Source organism: Macaca mulatta, chromosome 15 (genome assembly GCF_049350105.2).
Source record: "Macaca mulatta isolate MMU2019108-1 chromosome 15, T2T-MMU8v2.0, whole genome shotgun sequence".
In the NCBI taxonomy this organism is placed as follows: Eukaryota; Metazoa; Chordata; class Mammalia; order Primates; family Cercopithecidae; genus Macaca; species Macaca mulatta.
In genome coordinates this window covers 19,169,742-19,189,057 of record NC_133420.1, presented here as the reverse complement: position 1 = coordinate 19,189,057, position 19,316 = coordinate 19,169,742, and the positions used below count along the sequence as shown (strand labels likewise).

The window sequence follows — 19,316 nt, the reverse complement described above, 5'->3', positions numbered from 1 at the left end:
CCAGCTCCTGGCAGCCTCAGCACTGACACTAGGCTGACAGGCGCTGTTGTCCCGTGTTCCCAGGATCTTTATGTCGCTGAAGCTTTATCCACTCTGGAGTCCTGGAGAAGCCGCTACAACCAAGTCGTAAAAGACAAGGGAGACCTCGAGCTGGAAATTATTGTCCTGAATGAGTACGTCTTAGAGTAGGAGAGGGAACATGGGGCTGTTGAGGGACTTGGGTGTGCAGGTGGGAGGAGCCTGGTGGCTCAGGGAAGGCCACATGACTGCTGTTTGTACTGTCCGGGCTGGGGGCTGCACTGGGCTGTGATGTGGGCAGCCCTGAGCTGGGCTTTCTGGTTGGAGCTGGGGTGCAGGCTCTGGCCCTAGTCCTGGGGTCCTACCCTACTGTTAGGCACTGGGTAGGGGCCGGGCCTCTGCTCACAGAGGTGTGAGTCTGACTTCAGCACGTGGGCCTGAGCCTGTTCCAGTCTACACAGCATTTGAAATGGGCACCCTGGTGTCCTCATTCCTATTCTTGGGGAATGGGGCAGATGGTGACCCAAGTGTCTTCTCTCTGTTGTCTGCCCAGGGACAGCAGCTGTTTGCCAGTGCCTGCCAGTCAGTAGGTCAGTGGTGTGGCATGGGAGTAGGGGGCAAAAGTGACCCCACGTTGCAAGTGACTGAGCTGACACCTTTCTTGCCACTGGCGAACTGTGAGCAGCGACCATTCCATCATTCTCATTTGTTCCTTCATTTATTGGAAAAATATGTATTGAGCATCTACCGTATACCAAGCTGCTGTGTGCTGGCCATCAGGGTTATAGCAGTAAGAAGACAAACGCATGCCTTGCCCTCTACTCTGTAGAGGAGATAGGGCTACAAGAGGCACGGACTCCCTGGACTAAGGATAGGTCATGGGGGAGCTCATTTAATCTCCCAGGTCGGGAAAGTCTCTTACTATATTCACCTCAACTTAGCAAACATGTTCTGAGAACCCACTATGTGCCAGGCTGTATGCCAGCTGCTGTCCTTAGGGAGTTCTCTGTCTAGTAGGAGAACATAGATACCTAAGACAGAAGCATACATGGTACAGGGGAGGAGTCAGGGACAAGATGTCTGAACTGAGTTTTTAAGTGTGAGTAGGAGTTTGCCAGGTGAACTTGAGTTGCCAGCAAACTGACGTGTTTGCTTGGGCCTGGTCACTGTTCAGTGGTGGACTGTAATTGGTCAATACTGAGAGCACGTATTGTGCAAAAGTTTTTTGATGGGTCTGTGGTCAAGATAGAGGAGTAAGCTCCTGTGAGCCCCAGGGCTCCTCTTGAGGCCACAGTCTCTGCTCTTTGACTGATGATAGCTTTGCTGAGTGACTGAGGGAGCAGCAGGGAGCAGAAGGGACTGGGGGTAGGGCGGGCAGCTGGCTCCTAAGTTGGCGTCTTTCTCTCTATTTGTGCCTTTTTCCCACACCACACTCATTGCTGTTCCTGCCTGTGCTAGGTGGGTATTCATATGTGAACGAGCCAATCATGGCACCAGCCCCCTGCTGGGGGCACAAAAGCCCAGGGTGCTCAGGGCCTGGCTGGAGAGGAATGCCTAGGTGATAATCCCTGCCCACCAGCCTGGGAGTCCAGGACGGGATTCCAGAAGAGTCTGTCCTAACACCAAGACCTGATAGGCAGAGAGATTCAGGGAGGTGTCGTAGGGAGTTGGGAAGGGTCCTTGCCTTCAAAGAGTGTCTTGGTCTCATGAGAGGATCAAGATGGGTACACATCCCTCTCTCTCTCTTATTTTTAAAGTGGAGACAAAGTCTTGCTCTTTCACCCAGGCTATAGTGCAGTGGCACCAGCATAGCTCACTGCAACCTTCAGCTGCTAGGCTCAAGCAATCCTCCCGCCTTGGCCTCCCAAAGCCCTGGGACTACAGGTGTGAGCCACCACACCCAGCCCACACTTCTCTTAATAAGTCATTGCTTGTTGTTGAATTGTAGATGGTTTGTTGGAAGGGGAGGTATGGGAGACACATCTTAACGGACGTTGTTCGGAGGTGCGACAGGCATGGGAGTGCCACAGCAGCAATGCCGAGGCAGGGCAGCAGAGTTGCTTCTCAGTATGGAGATTGGGGAGCAGGCCGGCAGTATGTTGAGTGGTGAGAACACTTGGTCCCTCACCACACAATGACCTGGGTTCTTTAGAACCTGTGTAATTGATTGTCTCTGTCTGCTTTCACCTTGTGATCTTCCAGCCGGGTAACAGATCTCGTAAACCAACAACAAACCTTGGAGGAGAAGATGCGGGAAGACCGGGATAGCCTGGTGGAGAGACTACACCGTCAGACTGCTGAGTATTCCGCATTCAAGCTGGAGAATGAGAGACTGAAGGTTCGTGTGAGAGCTGGGGACCAGGCATCTGGGTGGGGCCCAGTGAGCTGATGACCAGGTCTTGTCTTAAGTGGGCCTGGGGGCATCGGACTAAGACGGAGTCAGAAAAGCCTGGATTTGACCAGGCGTGGTGGCTTAGGCCTATAATCCCAGCACTTTGGGAGGCCAAGGCAGGAGGATCACTTGAGCCTAGGAGTTTGAAACCAGCCATGGGCAACATGGCGAAATTCTGTCTCTACAAAACATACAAAAAGTAGCCAGGCGTGGAGTCATGTGCCTATAATCCCAGCTACTCAGGAGGCTGAGGTGGGAGAATCGCTTGAGCCTGGGAGGTTGAGGCTGCAATGAGCCAAGATCGCACTGCTGCACTCCAGCCTGGAAAACAATCTGCCAGTAACGTGATGATTATCTCCATTAAATGAGAATAAGGGGCCGGGCGTGGTGACTCACGTCTGTAATCCCAGCACTTTGGGAGGCTGAGGCAGGCAGATCACCTGAGGTCAGGAGGTCAAGACCAGCCTGGCCAACATAGTGAAACCCTATCTCTACTAAAAATACAAAAACAGTTAGCTGGGCATGGTGGCGTGTGCCTGTAATCCCAGCTACTCAGGAGGCTGAGGCAGGAGAATTTTCTTGAGCCCGGGAAGTGGAGGTTGCGGTGAGCTGAGATCGCGCCACTGCACTCCAGCCTGGGCGAAAAAAAAAAAAAAAGAAATGAGAATAAGGAAACCGAGGCCGAGAGAGAGGTCAAGTTTCTTGTCAAGATTTTGCCCTAGGAAGTATTGGAGTTGAGATTTGAACCCGAGTCTGACTCTGGAGCCCTAGCTCTTAACCTCACCATACCCTCCTTTCAGCCGGGGCGAGAGGCACCTGAGCAGAGGTTGACATTTCAGAGAGAGGTTTTATCTTGGTTTTTTGTTGATCTGGGCAATAATATCTAGCTTTATTTTTTCACTGATTTTGTTTTTTCTTGTTAAGATTGATTGTAAGGGAGAATAACATATGGAAAAGTACACAGATCCTAGAATTTTCATAAAGTGAATATACTTTATCTATCAGTCACTCTGATTGAACCTTGCCTGCACCCTAGTGACCTTTCTTGTTACTAATACCCCTGTAAAGGTAACTGCTAGCCCATCTCCTGTCACCACAAGTTAGTTGCCTGCTTTTAACTTTAGAGATTTGAGTAGTTTGAATACCCTCGGGCCTGGCTTCTACTCTGCAAGTTTGCTGAGCCAGCCCCATTGTTTGTAGCAGTTTATTCATCCTCAGCCCTCTAGGGTATGCCGTTATATGAATACACCACAGTATATTTGTCCATTCTACTGTCAGTGGACATTTGGGTTTCCATAGTGTTGCTGTGAACATCTTTGTATGTCTTTAGGTGTACACATTTGGTGCGTCTTTATTGTCTATATACCCTGAAGTAGAACTGCTAGGTCATCACTGGGTGTGCATAAGTCTATATTTGGTAGATGTCGCTGAATAGTAAAGCATGTTACTAAGTAGTAAAGTAGTTATTGGTAGATGTTAGTGAATAGTAAAGTAGTTGAACAAATCTCCACACCTGTCAGTGGTGAGTAAAAGGATAACAGTCACTCTGGCCTCCTTGGCAATGCTTGGTACTGAGTGTCTATTTTATGTTAGCTACTCTGGTGGGAGTGTACTAGTATCTCATTATATAGTGCAATTGTCAGATACATTAAAAGTAACATGTGAGTCTTAACAGTTATTTAGGAGGGCAGCCATGGTGGCTCACACATGTAATCCCAATGCGGGAGGACTGCTTGAGGCCAGGAGTTCTAGACCAGCCTGGGCAACCCCAGCAAGACCCCATTTCTACAAAAAAATTTTAAAAGCCAACAATTATTTAGGGGATTAGTTATAGTATGGTGCATCTGTGTAGTGTATTACATTGTGGCCCTTCAAAATGATGTTTGTATAAGTATATTTTCCTAATATAATTTTTTTTGTTTTTTTTTGAGACGGAGTCTTGCTCTGCTGCCCGGGCTGGAGTGAAGTGGTACGATCTTGGCTCACTGCAACCTCCATCTTCCGGGATCAAGCGATTCTCCTGCCTCAGCCTCCCAAGGAGCTGGGATTACAGGCGTCCGCCACTATGACCAGCTAATTTTTTGTATTTTTAGTAGAGACAGGGTTTCACCACGTTGGTCAGGCTGGTCTCGAACTCCTGACCTCAAATAATTCACCTGCTTCGGCCTCCCAAAGTGTTGGGATTACAGACATGAGCCACCACGCCTGGCCTTTCCTAGTATGATTTTATAAAAGTTAAATATGGCCGGGCGCGGTGGCTCAAGCCTGTAATCCCAGCACTTTGGGAGGCCGAGACGGGCGGATCACGAGGTCAGGAGATCGAGACCATCCTGGCTAACACGGTGAAACCCCGTCTCTACCAAAAAATACAAAAAACTAGCCGGGCGAGGTGGCGGCACCTGTAGTCCCAGCTACTCGGGAGGCTGAGGCAGGAGAATGGCGTGAACCCGGGAGGCGGAGCTTGCAGTGAGCCGGATCTCGGCCACTGCACTCCAGCCCGGGCGGCAGAGCGAGACTCCGTCTCAAAAAAAAAAAAAAAAAAAAAAGTTAAATATGCTCATAGTAAAAGTTCAAAACATTACAGAAACGTGATATAGACGTGAAGATCTCCACTAGCCATGAACATGTATTTTTCTAGATTTTCCCCCAGTACTAACATAATCAAGCACATACACATCCACTCATCCATCCATTATTCTGTCACTTGCTTTTCTGATTTAACCATATTTACAGACATCTGTTAAGGTTGGATTTTTGAGCTTTATCTCTCTTTTAAGTGACTACTACTTATTTTATTCATTTGATACACCATTTTTTATTGTTCCATCTAAGATGAGTATTTGGGTTACAGGAAGACATTTATTTTATTTAAATTTCCCACCTGCATTGTAAGTTCAGAGGACATTTATTGACTTGAGAGAAAATCACAACGTAATTTTTTTTTTTTTTTTTTTTTTTTTGAGACAGAGTCTCACTGTGTCGCCCAGGCTGGAGTGCAGTCGTGCTATCTCGGCTCGCTGCAACCAACCTCCACCTCCCAGGTTCAAGCGATTCTTCTGCCTCAGCCTCCCAAGTAGCTGGGACTACAGGCGCACGCCAGCACATCTGGCTGATTTTTGTATTTTTAGTAGAGACCCGGCTTCACAGGATTAGCCAGGCTGGTCTCGAACTCCTGACCTCGTGGTCCTACCACCTTGGTCTCCCAAAGTGCTGGGATTACAGGCATGAGCCACCACACCCAGCCCACAACATATTGTTAATTTATAAAGTATGTTACGGCTGGACATGGTGGCTCACGCCTATAATCTCAGCACTTTGGGAGGCCAAGGCAGGCAGATCACGTGAGTTCAGGAGTTTGATATCAGCCTGGCCAACATGGTAAAACCCCATCTCTACCAAAAATATAAAAAATTAGCCGGGTGTGGTAGTGTGTGCCTGTAATCCCAGCTACTCAGGAGGCTGAGGCAGGAGAATAGCTTGAACCTGGGAGGTGGAGGTTGCATTGAACTGAGATTGTGTCTTTGCACTCCAGCCTGGGCGACAGAGCGAGACTCCACCTCAAAAATAAACAGCCGGGCGCGGTAGCCCACGCGTGTAATCCCAGCACTTTGGGAGGCGGAGGCGGGTAGATCACAAGGTCAGGAGTTCAAGACGAGCCTGGCCAATATGGTGAAACCCTGTCTCTACTAAAAATATAAAAATTAGCCAGGCGTAGTGGTGGATGCCTGTAGCCCCAGCTACTCGGGAAGCTGAGGCAGGAGAATTGCTTGAACTCTGGGGCAGAGGTTGTAGTGAGCTGAGATCGGGCCACTGCACTCCAGCCTGGGTGACAGAGTGAGACTCTGTCTTATAAATAAATAAATAAATAAATAAATAAATAAATAAATAACAAATTTAAACAAAAAGTATGTTACATGTAACCTGGCAGATCCCATGGCGGGGAAAAAGTATGTTACAATAGCAGTAAGTATAGTATAGTCTCATTCTTTTTGACAGAAACGAAAAAGTTATGCAGCTATAGATGTAAAGCTATATCCCAAGTCATTAAGCATTAGGATTAGTGTGTATTGGTTTTATCTCCATTTTCTTTAATTATTATATATTGCTTTTGGAATAAGAAAAAACAGAAGTAATTTATTTGCATCTCTATTCACCTGAGGTGGTAACATTAGGAGTCTTACCTGTTTCTCGGTGCTTCTCTCAGGCAAAGTGCTTTGTGGGTTAGAGTAGGGGGCCTTTCCTTTGCTGGTTCCTTGGATAGAGTTGAGGGTAGGAGGTCCACCTGTTGCAGAACCTTCCTGTGGGTTACTCATGAGCCATCCCTTCTAGGCCAGCTTTGCTCCAATGGAGGACAAGCTCAACCAGGCACACCTCGAGGTCCAGCAGCTGAAGGCCTCAGTGAAGAACTATGAGGGGATGATTGACAACTATAAGAGTCAGGTAGGCCTCACTGGGGCCCTGGCCCTTCCAAGCAGTGCCCACCCTGCCCCCATCAGACTGGGGGCTCCCTACCAGGCCAATCCCAGGAAGGGTTGGGTATGGAAGATGGTTTTCACCAAAACGTGGCTCTGCCTAAGATGAACCACCGTGTTGTTGGTCCTTAGGTGATGAAGACCAGATTGGAGGCTGATGAAGTAGCTGCCCAGCTAGAACGCTGTGACAAAGAGAACAAGATCCTTAAAGATGAGATGAACAAAGAGATTGAGGCGGTACTGCTTTCCTTCCTTGCTTTCTTCTCCTACCCAATTCCGTATCTAACTCAATGACTGTGAGTGTGTTCCTCTCGTTTGCCTTTGACCCTACCTGATTTGGGCAACAAAGATGAGCTCATTTTCTCATTGGTGGACTGATCTACTCTACCCGTGTCTCTCTCTCCTCTGTCTCTTTCTTGTCTCCTCTCTTCTCTCTCTCATGCTGCTGCTTTGTCTTTTTTTTTTTTTTTTCCTCTTGTTTTTCTTCTATCTCCTTTTCAATTTCCTTAAAACAATAACAACAACAAAAACCCTCCTGGCCGGGCGCAGTGGCTCACACCTGTAATCCCAGCACTTTGGGAGACTGAGGCAGGCAGGTCAACTGAGGTCAGGAGTTCAAAACCAGCCTGACCAACATGGCGAAACACCCTGTCTCTACTAAAATACCAAAATTAGCTGAGCATGGTGGCACATGCCTGTAATCCCAACTACTTGGGAGACTGAGGCAGGAGAATCGCTTGCACCCGGGAGGCGGAGGATGCAGTGAGCCGAGATCGTGCCATTGCACTCCAGCCTGGGCAACAGAAGTAAAATTCTGTCTCAAAAAAAAAAAAAAAATTCCTGCTTGGAGCATCCAAGTAGACAGAAATCTACAGTTATGCCAGGTCTTTGGCATGCCTATTTCGTTCTACATGGTGTCTTTATTTTGTACCAACCAGAATATATGTCTCCCATCCTCTTCCCAAAAAGCCTTATTCTTCTGCAAATGGTTTGGCTGATTGGAGCAGGGGGATTATCTTAGTGGTTACCTTGGGCTGAGTCCAGGCTCAGCCACTAATTTGTTTCATAATCAGAGAGGAGCAAGTCAAGCTCCTCTCTGATCCTCAGTCTCCATGTTAAGTACAAGGATGGACTGAGACCAGATATTTCTCACCTTTCCCTCTGACCTGTAGCATTGTGACTGCTTTCCTAGGGGCTTTAGAGTTAGACTAGACTTTTTAAATTTTTTTTTTTTTTTGAGACTGAGTCTTGCTGTGTCACCCAGGCTGGAGTGCAGTGGCCCAGGCTGGAGTGCAATGGCATGATCTCAGCTCACTGCAACCTCCACTTCCCAGGTTCAAGCGATTCTCCTGCTTCAGTGTCCCAAGTAGCTGGGACTACAGGCATATGCCACCACTCCCAGCTAATTTTTATATTTTTAGTAGAGACGGGGTTTCTCCATGTTGGCCAGCGTGGTGTCAAACTCCTGACCTCAAATGATCTGCCCCCCCTTGGCTTTCCAGAGTGCTGAGATTACAGGCGTGAGCCACTGTGCTTGGCTTGGAGTTAGACTAGACTTTAATCCTGGGTTTACCAGTTTGTAGCTGAATGACCTTGGGCAAATGACTTAGCTCTCTTGATCCTTACTATCCTTATATGAGGACAGCATCACCTGTTTTACAGATTGTCTGAATTAAATGAGCAAGTGTGCAGAGCCCCTGGTGCAATGCCTGGGTCTTGGTGTTTACTGTGTGGTTGCCATTGTTATTGGATAACTAAGTGAATGGCAAGCTACCTGCTCAGTGGCCAGCAGGGAGTGTAGGCCACACTTCTGCTGTGGATTTTGCAGGATCCTCCACTGGGGACTGTGTCAGCCCTGCCCTAACTCTAAAGGACTCTGCCTGGCTCCACTAGGAGCCAGGCCTTTCCCAACTGTGGGTCTTTCCTTCCTGCTTCAGGCACGAAGGCAGTTCCAGTCTCAGCTGGCTGACCTGCAGCAGCTCCCTGACATCCTGAAGATCACGGAGGCGAAGCTGGCTGAGTGCCAAGACCAACTGCAGGGCTATGAGCGGAAGAACATCGACCTCACAGCCATCATATCAGACCTGCGCAGCCGGGTAAGGGACTGGCAGAAAGGGTCCCACGAACTGACCCGAGCAGGGGCCCGCATACCAAGATGAGCTGCACGCCCCCCAAGGGAGGACTACTTCCTTTTTCTTGGCTGCCGCTTTTTAAAAGGAGTGAGCTATCATCAGTGCTGTGAAATAAAAGTCTGGTGTGCCAAATGCCATGTGTTTGCACAAAGTGATTGTAGTTATAGGAGCCGTCACTTGCGTGGAGTCACTGGGCCCTCCTGCTGTTGCCCCCACCCAAGACTGCTGCCTCTGCCTGCCTCTGCCTGTATGCTCTGCTGCTGTCCTCAGCTCCACACCCACAGCTGGGAGGTGCCAGCAGACACCGAGCTGTAGAATTTCTTTTTCTCTTGCTCTTGCTTCAGCTGCTTCTCCTGACTCTTAACATTCACTGCCTGAGATTCTGTCCTGAAAGAAGCAAGCAGTCTCTTTCTCCCAGAAGCAGTCTGTTTCTGGGTTACTAGAACCATGCCTACTGCCTACAGTGTCCAAGAACTTATATACCACCCATTTGCAGCATGACCTTGGGCAAGGCCCCTTCCCCACACTTTTTTTTTTTTTTTTGAGACGGAGTATCGCTCTGTCGCCTAGGCTGGAGTGCAGTGGCGCGATCTCGGCTTACTGCACGCTCCGCCTCCCAGGTTCACGCCATTCTCCTGCCTTAGCCTCCCGAGTAGCTGGGACTACAGGCGCCCGCCACAACGCCCAGCTAATTTTTTGTAATTTTAGTAGAGACGGGGTTTCACCGTGTTAGCCAGGATGGTCTCCATCTCCTGATCTCGTGATCCGCCCGCCTCAGCCTCCCAAAGTACTAGGATTACAGGTGTGAGCCACCGTGCCCAGCTGGCCCTTCCCCTCTCCTGACATGTGTACTTGTGATAATTAGAAAAGGAGCTACCATTTTTTGAGCACCTCTTCTGTGTTCCTGCATTCTCTCATTTAATTCCATCAGGAACTTTGTGAGGTGCATGTGTTATTTCCCCCATTTTACAGAAAGCAGCCCAAGGCATAGAGAGAAGTAATTCCCTACCATCACAGAGCTAGTACTTAGTAAGCAGGGATTGGAACCCAGCCAGCTCTGTCCGGTTCCCAACCCCATGTTCTCAGTACTGTAACCTTACAGTGCCTGCCTTCTCCGTTGAACCTGAGCATTCTCCAGGCCTTTTAGCCCTGATAGCTGAGGCTTCTGCATAAAGCAGTCCTCTGGGTCTGGGTACATTCTCAAACTTGCCAACTCAAAAGGATTGACAGATTTCCTGTGGTCTTGCCTGCACTTGTCCCCAGTTAAGAGGAGGTTGAGATCAATAGTACCAGCAACATAACAGGTAAAGCTCTCTGGTTGGTTTGTATGGGCCAGTTAGCCCTGTCAGCTGTTTCTGCCTTCTCATGTCTTTCCTGGATCCTAGCTGGGCCTCTCTGAGTGGCCTCCCCTGATCAAGAAAGCATCTTTGTCATTCTTTAGCATCAAACCTGGTTTCTCCCACTGTGGGGACAGCCTTTTGTCTTTGGAGTTGGGCCTAACCTATCCCTGCTGTCCTTTCTCCTCTAGGTTGTGCATTGAGACTTGGACGCCTGCTGAGGGCACTGTGCCCCTTTCCTGGGTGTGGACAACAGGTCATAGGGAGAGGGGAGGGCTCTAGCGGGAAATTCCTTTGTAAACCAGTCTGTGTTCCTGTCATTTTAGATCGAACACCAGGGGGACAAGCTGGAGATGGCGAGAGAGAAACATCAGGCTTCCCAGAAGGAAAATAAACAGCTGAGTCTGAAGGTGGATGAACTGGAGAGGTTAGAGGCACTTGGTCCCATCTCTGTCCTCTTCCTAGGACCTGAGACTTTCAGCCACTTAGCTGTTTTTTGCTTAGTGTGCGGAAGTGTTTGAGGGACTCAAGGCCCTGGAAGGTACTAGGCAGACCTCAGAGGAAAAGCTGCTTCCTTTTCAGTGGTAAGCATTGTGGGAGAGAGCAAGGGGGCCTCTCAGCCTGGGGAGACACTCCATGACAGCGTGATCAGGATCAGCCCACCTGTAGGCACCACCTGTCCCAAAAGGCATGCCTGGTCCAAGCATGCCAGCAGGGCCCAGTTTGAATGCAGCAGCCAGTATACTGTGGTGGGGCCACTTCCCCACTCTTTTCTGCCCTTTCTTGCCAGTCACCCTTCCAAAGACCTTTCTGATCTGACCCTTCTCTGTTATTTACGGATTGTTGGAGGCAGTCAGAGGTGAAGGGTACAGCTTTGGGAATCAGAAGCCCTGGCCTTGGGGCCCAGCTCTGCCACTTACCGTCATTGTGATCTTGAGCAAATCATTTAATTCCTTTGAAGCTCAATTTCCTCTTTTTGAGGAAAGGATCAAGGTAGAGTTAATTTATCTATATCTATCTGTCTATCAATCAATCAATCAATCAATCAATCAATCATCTCACTCTGTCACCCAGGCTCCAGTGCAGTGGTGCAATCTCAGCTCACTGCAACCTCGACCTCCTTGGCTCAAGCGATTCTCCTGCCACAACCTCCCAAGTAGCTAGGACTACAGACGTACGCCACCACACCTGGCTAATTTTTGTATTTTTTGTAGAGAAGGGGTTTTGCCGTGTTGCCCAGGCTGCTCCTGAACTGCTGGGCTCAAGCGATCCACCCATCTAGGCCTCCTAGAGTGCTGGGAGTACAGGCGGGAGCCACCACACCTGGCTGATAATAATCTTTTCATGGTGGTAGTGTGAGTCTTCAATGATACAATCCTGGTAAAGATCCTAGCATGTTACCTGGCATAGAGGAGCGCTCAGTATAGTTTAGCATATGTTATTAGTTAGCTGGTATTATCCCAGTTTTAAATATGAGGAAACTGAGCTTGGGGAGGAGTTAAGCGACTTTCCCAGCATCACACTGTTGGTACCTGGCAAAGCATGACTTAGACCCGTGACTGTCTTCCTTGAGAGCTTATATGAGCATCTGTAAGAGGTGAGCAAGAGTCCCCCAGCCCTGGTCCCAGCCTTAGTTTCAGAGGTGGAGGTGCCTGAGGTCTAGGAGGCCCTAAGTGCCCCAGGGGGCCAGTGCACTTGCAAAGAGGCTACAACCAAGTGGGCTCCTTCCAGGCTCCACCTCTGCTCTGCCCTCCCGGCCTTGGAAATGCAGCTAGATCCTGCAGGCCCTGCAGAGCTCCTTAAATTGGAAGGCATCCTGGAAGTGCACTGAGGACAGTGTGTGTATATCAGGATGGCCACAGCTGCCCTATGGCTGATCACATAGGTATAGCTGAAGTCCCTTTGCTGTGGGAGGCAGCAGTGAACAGCAGAAGTTGAGGGCTTGGGTTTTGGTTACAGACTTGCCAGCTGTGCTGAATTCAGGCCAATGAATTCCCCTCTCTGAGGCTCGGTCTCTTCATCTCTAAAGTGGGGATAATAGCGGTGCCATTTTTCTGAGCTGCAAGTTGCTGTGTTCCATGTGATGCTATCCACACTTAACACAGTCCACGGTCAGTCTCTGCTTGCGTTCCCACCCTTCACTCTGTTCTCTAACCAGTTGCTCCAGCTGCACGGTTCTTTGGCCACCTTGCTGATCTGCAGATTTCTTTGGCTTATTCCTGTGGCTCCTTGGAGATTCTTGGCATGATGAGATCCCCAGTCCAGGAGAGGCTGGCAGCCCCCTGGCGGGGTGGAACATGACAGGTTGGGGTATGCCCAGGATCTGACTGAGTGCTTCCACTTAGGAAACTGGAGGCGACCAGTGCCCAGAATATCGAGTTCCTACAGGTGATTGCCAAGAGGGAGGAGGCAATCCACCAGTCTCAGCTGCGGCTGGAGGAGAAAACACGCGAATGTGGGACCCTGGCAAGGCAGTTGGAGAGCGCCATTGAAGATGCGAGGAGGCAGGTCAGTCCCGATTTCATGAGTGACTAGCTCTGTGACCTTGGACAAATCACCTAACCTCTCAGCCATCTGAAAAATGGGCATACAGTTGTACCCGCTTCATGAATTAGTTGTAAGGATCACATTTTCACTGTAGAGGGCTCAGTGCTTGATATCTGATGATTGCTCATTTACTCACTACCCTCTTGAGCCTCACATAGGCTTACCACATCTTAGGTGGTGACTCCTGGAGCATTGGGAAAGGGCAGGCAAAGCTGGGTGGCAGGCATAGTCCCTGTAGTTAGTTCCTGCCCCAACATTCTAGAGAACACAGTCCACAATGATGTGCAAGTGCTGTCTGCGAGACCAGATAGTGGGAAGGGCCCAGCCTTCTCTTTGCCAAGTGTTCCCCATGTCCAGTAAACCAGCCTCACGTCTGGGCCTTTGAATGTGCAGGTGGAACAAACCAAGGAGCACGCGCTGTCCAAGGAGCGAGCAGCCCAGAACAAAATCCTGGACCTTGAGACTCAGCTGAGCAGAACCAAAACTGAACTGAGCCAGCTGCGACGGAGCCGTGACGATGTGAGTCAGGCTGGTGGGCCGGGCTAGGAGAGTGGGCAGGAAAGCTAGCTTCTGTGGGGCCTGTGGGCCAAGGTGTTTTGTTGTTACTGTTTTTGTGAATATGACATGGTTTCATTTTTCTCCAATCACTTTCCTATCCCGTCAGGATATCCTGGGTAGATATTTATTTATTTAGAGACAGAGTCTCCATGTGTCATGCAGGCTGGAGTGCAGTGGTACGATCTCGGCTCACTGCAACCTGCACCTCCTTGGTTCATATGATCCCCACCCCACCCTCAGACTCCCGAGTAGCCGGGATTATAAGCATGTGCCACCATCCCTGGCTACTTTTTTGTGTGTATTTTTAGTAGAGATGGGGTTTCGCCATGTTGGCCAGGCTGGTCTTCAACTCGTAATCTCAAATGATCTGCCCACCTTGGCCTCCCAAAGTGCTGGGATTACAGGCATGAACCACTGCACCCAGACTCTTTTCTTTTTTTTAGATCGAGTTTCACTCTGTCACCCAGGCTAGAGTGCAGTGGTGCTGTCATAGCTCACTGCAGCTCCAAACTTCTGGGATCAAGCAGTCCTCCCACCCCAGCCTCCTGAGTAGGTAGGACTATAGGCACACACCATCACACCCAGCTAATTTTTATATTTTTTGTAGAGATAGAGTTTCACTATGTTGCCCATGTGCTGGTCTTTTTTTTTTTTTTTTTTGAGATGGAGTCTCGCTCTCACCCAGGCTGGAGTGCAGTGGCAGTGCCATGGCACGATCTCGGCTCACTGCAAACTCCGCCTCCTGGGTTCACGCCATTCTCCTGCCTCAGCCTCCCGAGTAGCTGGGACTACAGGCGCCTGCCACCACGCCCGGCTAATTTTTTGTATTTTTAGTAGAGATGGGGTTTCACCGTGTTAGCCAGGATGGTCTCGATCTCCTGACCTTGTGATCTGCCCATCTTGGCCTCCCCAAGTGCTGGGATTACAGGCGTGAGCCACCACACCCGGCCCCATGCTGGTCTTGAACTCCCAGGCTCAGGTGATGATTCTGTCCTGGCCTCCCGAAGTGTTGGTATTATAGGCATGAGGCACTGTGTCTGGCCTTAGAATATTTTTAGAAAGAGGCCGGGCGCGGTGGCTCAAGCCTGTAATCCCAGCACTTTGGGAGGCCGAGACGGGCGGATCACGAGGTCAGGAGTTCGAGACCATCCTGGCTAACACGGTGAAACCCCGTCTCTACTAAAAAATACAAAAAACTAGCCGGGCGAGGTGGTGGGCGCCTGTAGTCCCGGCTACTCGGGAGGCTGAGGCAGGAGAATGGCGGGAACCCGGGAGGCGGAGCTTGCAGTGAGCTGAGATCCGGCCACTGCACTTCACCCTGGGCGACATAGCGAGACTCCGTCTCAAAAAAAAAAAAAAAAAAAAATATTTTCAGAAAGAAACCCCATACCCATTAGAAGTCACTCTGCACTCGCCTCCCCCAACCCCCTGGCAACTCCTAAGAAAGTCCCTATGTCTCCATGGACTTCTATTTTGGACACTGCACAGCAGACCCATGCTGTGTTTCTCCTCATAGGCGGATCGCCGCTACCAGAGCCGGCTGCAAGACCTGAAAGATCGCCTGGAGCAGTCCGAGAGCACCAACCGCAGCATGCAGAACTACGTCCAGTTCCTCAAATCATCATACGCCAACGTGTTTGGGGATGGTCCCTATACCACCTTCCTGACCAGCTCTCCCATCCGCTCCCGATCTCCTCCTGCCTGAGGCCACCTATCAGGGCCTGGAGCCCTGACGGAAGCCGCGGGAACTCCGGAGTTGCCAAGCCATAGCTGAGAAGCCTGGTGGTTTTCCTCTCCCAGTGATAAAATGGGTTCAGGGTCTTGTCCTTAGGTACTAGCTCTAGAAAAGTCCCAGAAGCAGCAGAAGGTGAAGCAGGAAGCACTTGGTTTTCTCCTCCCTGATACAGTCACCTGATGGAAGTTTTAAAATTTCCTCAACAGGCCTTAAGTTTACTACTGCATTAGGGTACCAGATTTTAACTTACCATGACTTTGCTCCCCTCTTTCCTGAGAAAATATTTCCACTGGATTTTTTCCACCAGTCCCCTTACAACCCTCATTGTTTTAGGAATCTCTCTCTCAGGTTTTCTCTGACCTAAACCAGCAGGAGGTCGTCCTGGGCTGTGAGCACCATCACTTGCTTTTTTTTTTTTTTTCCTGATTTCACAAGTGTGGTGTTTTCCCAAGGCTCCCTTCCCAAGCTCAGTGCAAACCTCTCACTCCCAAGTTTCTTTGAGGCCACTTGCCCCCAAGCACTTCAAAATAGACCCTCGAGGGCTTGTGTCTATTTGGCCTTTTACAAGTGTAATGCCAGTTTCATTGATTTTTGTTTCTTTTTGCCTGGTTTGTATCTCCAGAATGCATTTATTCTTGAAATATTTGTGTGATTTTGCAAAAAGCTTTTATAATCAGTTATTTAAGGCTCCATTTGATGATTTCCTTTACCCAACCACTCCTCATCCCTCGTCTAAAAAATGATTAAGTAAAATGCTGCATGAGAGCCAGCAGACATTTTTAAAGTACTTGGTGCCTGAAACATCGGGCTTTCATTTCATTTTAGCTCAGGTTGGTGCTTTCACATTATAATCAGTGAACTGTCAGGAGGGAACAAACTGTAAGAAGGATCGCTTGGTGTTTTAGGGTAGATCACTTCAGCTGTTAGGAAGAGGATGGGATAGTGTACAGTATATATATATGTATATATATATATATATTTTTTTTTTTTTTTTTTGAGACGGAGTCTTGCTCTGTCACCCAGGCTGGAGTGCAGTGGCCGGATCTCAGCTCACTGCAAGCTCCGCCTCCCGGGTTTACGCCATTCTCCTGCCTCAGCCTCCCGAGTAGCTGGGACTACAGGCGCCCGCCACCTCGCCCGGCTATTTTTTTGTATTTTTTAGTAGAGACGGGGTTTCACCGTGTTAGCCGGGATCGTCTCTCGATCTCCTGACCTCGTGATCCGCCCATCTCGGCCTCCCAAAGTGCTGGGATTACAGGCTTGAGCCACCGCACCCGGCCCAGTATATGTTTTTAAAATGTGAATTGGTTTCTGAATAAGAATCTGGGCCATTTTTGTTCACCATTTTTGTTCGTACCGTGCTAACCTCTGCCCTTCTGATTCTAGCTAGTATTAGCCTGGCTGGTCCAGTCTTCTCACCTCTCAGCCACTCTAACTCAACTCTAGAGAATTTCTTCTGTGTTCTTTTTTCTTCTGGAGACAGGGTCTCTGTCACCCACACTGAGTGCAATAGCGGGAACATGGCTCACTGCAGCCTTGACTTCCCTAGCTCAAGCAATCCTCCCACCTCAGTCTCCACAGTAGCTGAGAGCACAAGTGTATGCCACCATGCCCAACTAATTTTACTATTTTTTGTAGAGACAGATGTCACCACATTGCCCAGGTTGGTCTTGAATTCCTGGGCTCAAGCGAACGTTTCACTTTGGCCCCCCAAAGTGCTGGGATTAGAGGTGTGAGCCACTGCACCCAGCCTTCTCTGTGTTCTTGAACCCACCTAGGCATCTGGATTTCAAAGACCAGAAATCTCTTTTCTCCACCAAATTTTGAGGATATTTATAGTTTCCAGCTTTCAGATTTTCCAACAAAGGTAGTTCTAGCTACCATTGCCAAAAAACCAAGCTCATTTTCACACTCTTAACGTAAATGGACATGAACTTACAATAGGTGAAAGGCCTTCCCAAGAAAGGACAATTGACAGACTTCCACCAACATGTATATATATCTGTATAACTCATTATTATTTTTGCCAAACTAAAGAAAACCCCAGTGCAGGGCACTGCTCTGTAACTCTGGTGTGAGCAACACCTCTCTTGGAGTCCCTTGCTGGGACTCTTCCAACAATTTTTCTTTTTAAAATATTTTTATTACAAGAAGTCCAGGGAATTTTAAAAAACTCAGAAAATGAAAAATGTTCACATTGCTCATACTCCAGAGAGAATCTTTCCTATCTCAAACTGAGATCTCACGAGGTGGTGGACAATGGAAGGGTCAGAAAGTCTGGGGTCCCGGTTAGAGCCATCTCTGGACAACTGTGACTCATTCTATTTTTATTGAGATATAATTCACATAAAATTCACTCCTTTTATTTTTCTGAAACAGGGTCTCCCTCTGTCATCCAAGCTGGTGCAGTGGCATAATCATGGCTCACTACAGCCTCAACCTCCTGAGTTTAAGGGATCCTCCTGCCTCAGCCTTCTGAGTAGCTGGGACCACAGGTGCACACCACCATGCCTGGCTAATTTTTGATTTTTTTTTGGTAGAGGCAGGTCTCATCATGTTGCCCAGGTTGGTCTCAGACTCCTGGGCTCAAGTAATCCTACCTTGGCCTCCCAAACTGCTGGGATTATGAGCATCAGCCACTATACCTGGCCTAGAGTTCACCCTTTTAAAGTGTATATATAGGCTAAGCATGGTCACTCACACCTGTAATCCCAGCACTTTGGGAGGCCGAGGTGGGTGGATCACCTGAGGTCAGGAGTTTGAGACCAGCCTGGCCAACATGGTGAAACCCTGTCTCTACTAAAAATACAAAAACTAGCCGGGAGTGGTGGTGGACGCCTGTAGTCCCAGCTACTTGAGAGGCTGAAGCAGGAGAATCACTTGAACCCAGGAAGTGGAGGTTGCAGTGATCCAAGATCATGCCACTGCACTCTTGCCTGGGCAACGTGGCGAGATTCTGTCTCGAAAAGATAAAGTGTATATATAATTCAGTGGTTTGTGGTATATTCACCAAGTTGTGCAGCCATCACCATTATCTAATTCTAGACCTAGTTTTTTCTTTTTTCGAAATGGAGTCTCACTCCGTCACCCAGGCTGCAGTGCAGTGGCACCATCTCGGCTCACTGCAGCCTCTGCCTCCCAGGTTCAAGGGATCCTCCTGCATCAGCCTCTGGGACTATAGGTGCATGGCACTGTGCCCGGCTAATTTTTGTATTTTTTGTAGAGACAGGGTTTTGCCATGTTGCCCAGGCTCGTCTCAAACTCATGACCTCAGGTGATCCGCCTGCCTGGGCCTTCCAAAGTGCTGGGATTACAGTTGTGAGCCACCGCGCCCAGCCAACCAATTTCATCACTCCCAAAAAGAAACCCCATACCCATTAGCAGTCAGTCCCCATTCCCCTCCCGCAGCCCCTGGCAACTAGTCATAAAGCTTCTCTGGCTCTATAGATTTGTCTCTTCTGGACATTTCACATAAATGGAATTGTCTAACGTGACCATTCATGACTGGCTCATCTCAGCATAATGCTTTCAAGATTGATGTTTCAGTGTACCATCAGTACTTTATTTTTATGGCCAAATAACATTCCATTATGTAGATAGTGTTTCCTCCTGCCAAACAGGGCTGGTTGGGACTCCAAAGAAGCACTATGGCCTGGCGCAGTGGCTCATGCCTGTAATCCCGGTGCTTTGGGAGGTCGAGGTGGGTGGATCAGCTGAGGTCAGGAGTTTGACACCAGCCTGACCAACGTGGTGAAACCCCATCTCTGCTAAAAATACAAAAATTAGCTGGGCGTGGTGGCAGGCGCCTGTAGTCCCAGCTACACGGGAAGCTGAGGCAGGAGAATCGCTTGAACCCAGGAGGCGGAGCTTGCAGTGAGCCGAGATGGAGCCACTACTCCAGCCTGGGGGACAAAGCAAGACTCTGTCTCAAAAAAGGAGCACTAAACCCAAAACATTTATTAGGGAAACTTACAGAGTGGGCTGCAGCAATTCTTGCGACGGATAGCGAGAGAGAAGAGGTGTTTCACCTAGGTACATCCCCAGCGAGGGGTCAGGGTGTGGAGTTTATATGAGGGTTTATGGAATTTGGCTAAAGGCGGGTCAGTTTCAGCGTTTTGGGCAACA

General features: G+C 49.0%; 1 protein-coding gene across 21 annotated transcripts in view; it reads left to right on the top strand.

Moving 5' to 3' along the window:
* Window positions 1-15,871, top strand: part of ODF2 (outer dense fiber of sperm tails 2) — a 47,410-nt gene extending 31,539 nt beyond the window's left edge. For 16 of the 21 annotated variants that reach the window (XM_015116690.3, XM_028834763.2, XM_015116681.3 and 13 more), the window contains 9 exons: window positions 64-173; window positions 2,221-2,356; window positions 6,740-6,850; window positions 7,015-7,119; window positions 8,820-8,978; window positions 10,678-10,778; window positions 12,697-12,859; window positions 13,292-13,417; window positions 14,973-15,871. In XM_015116690.3, coding sequence (XP_014972176.1) covers window positions 64-173; window positions 2,221-2,356; window positions 6,740-6,850; window positions 7,015-7,119; window positions 8,820-8,978; window positions 10,678-10,778; window positions 12,697-12,859; window positions 13,292-13,417; window positions 14,973-15,161 — 1,200 coding nt within the window. In that variant the 3' untranslated portion in view covers window positions 15,162-15,871. Of the gene's footprint in view, window positions 1-63; window positions 174-2,220; window positions 2,357-6,739; window positions 6,851-7,014; window positions 7,120-8,819; window positions 9,147-10,677; window positions 10,779-12,696; window positions 12,860-13,291; window positions 13,418-14,972 lie in introns of those variants that run through there. The other 5 variants (XM_077967622.1, XM_015116694.3, XM_015116692.3 and 2 more) reach the window with 3 other exon arrangements.
* Window positions 15,872-19,316: the final 3,445 nt, after the last annotated feature.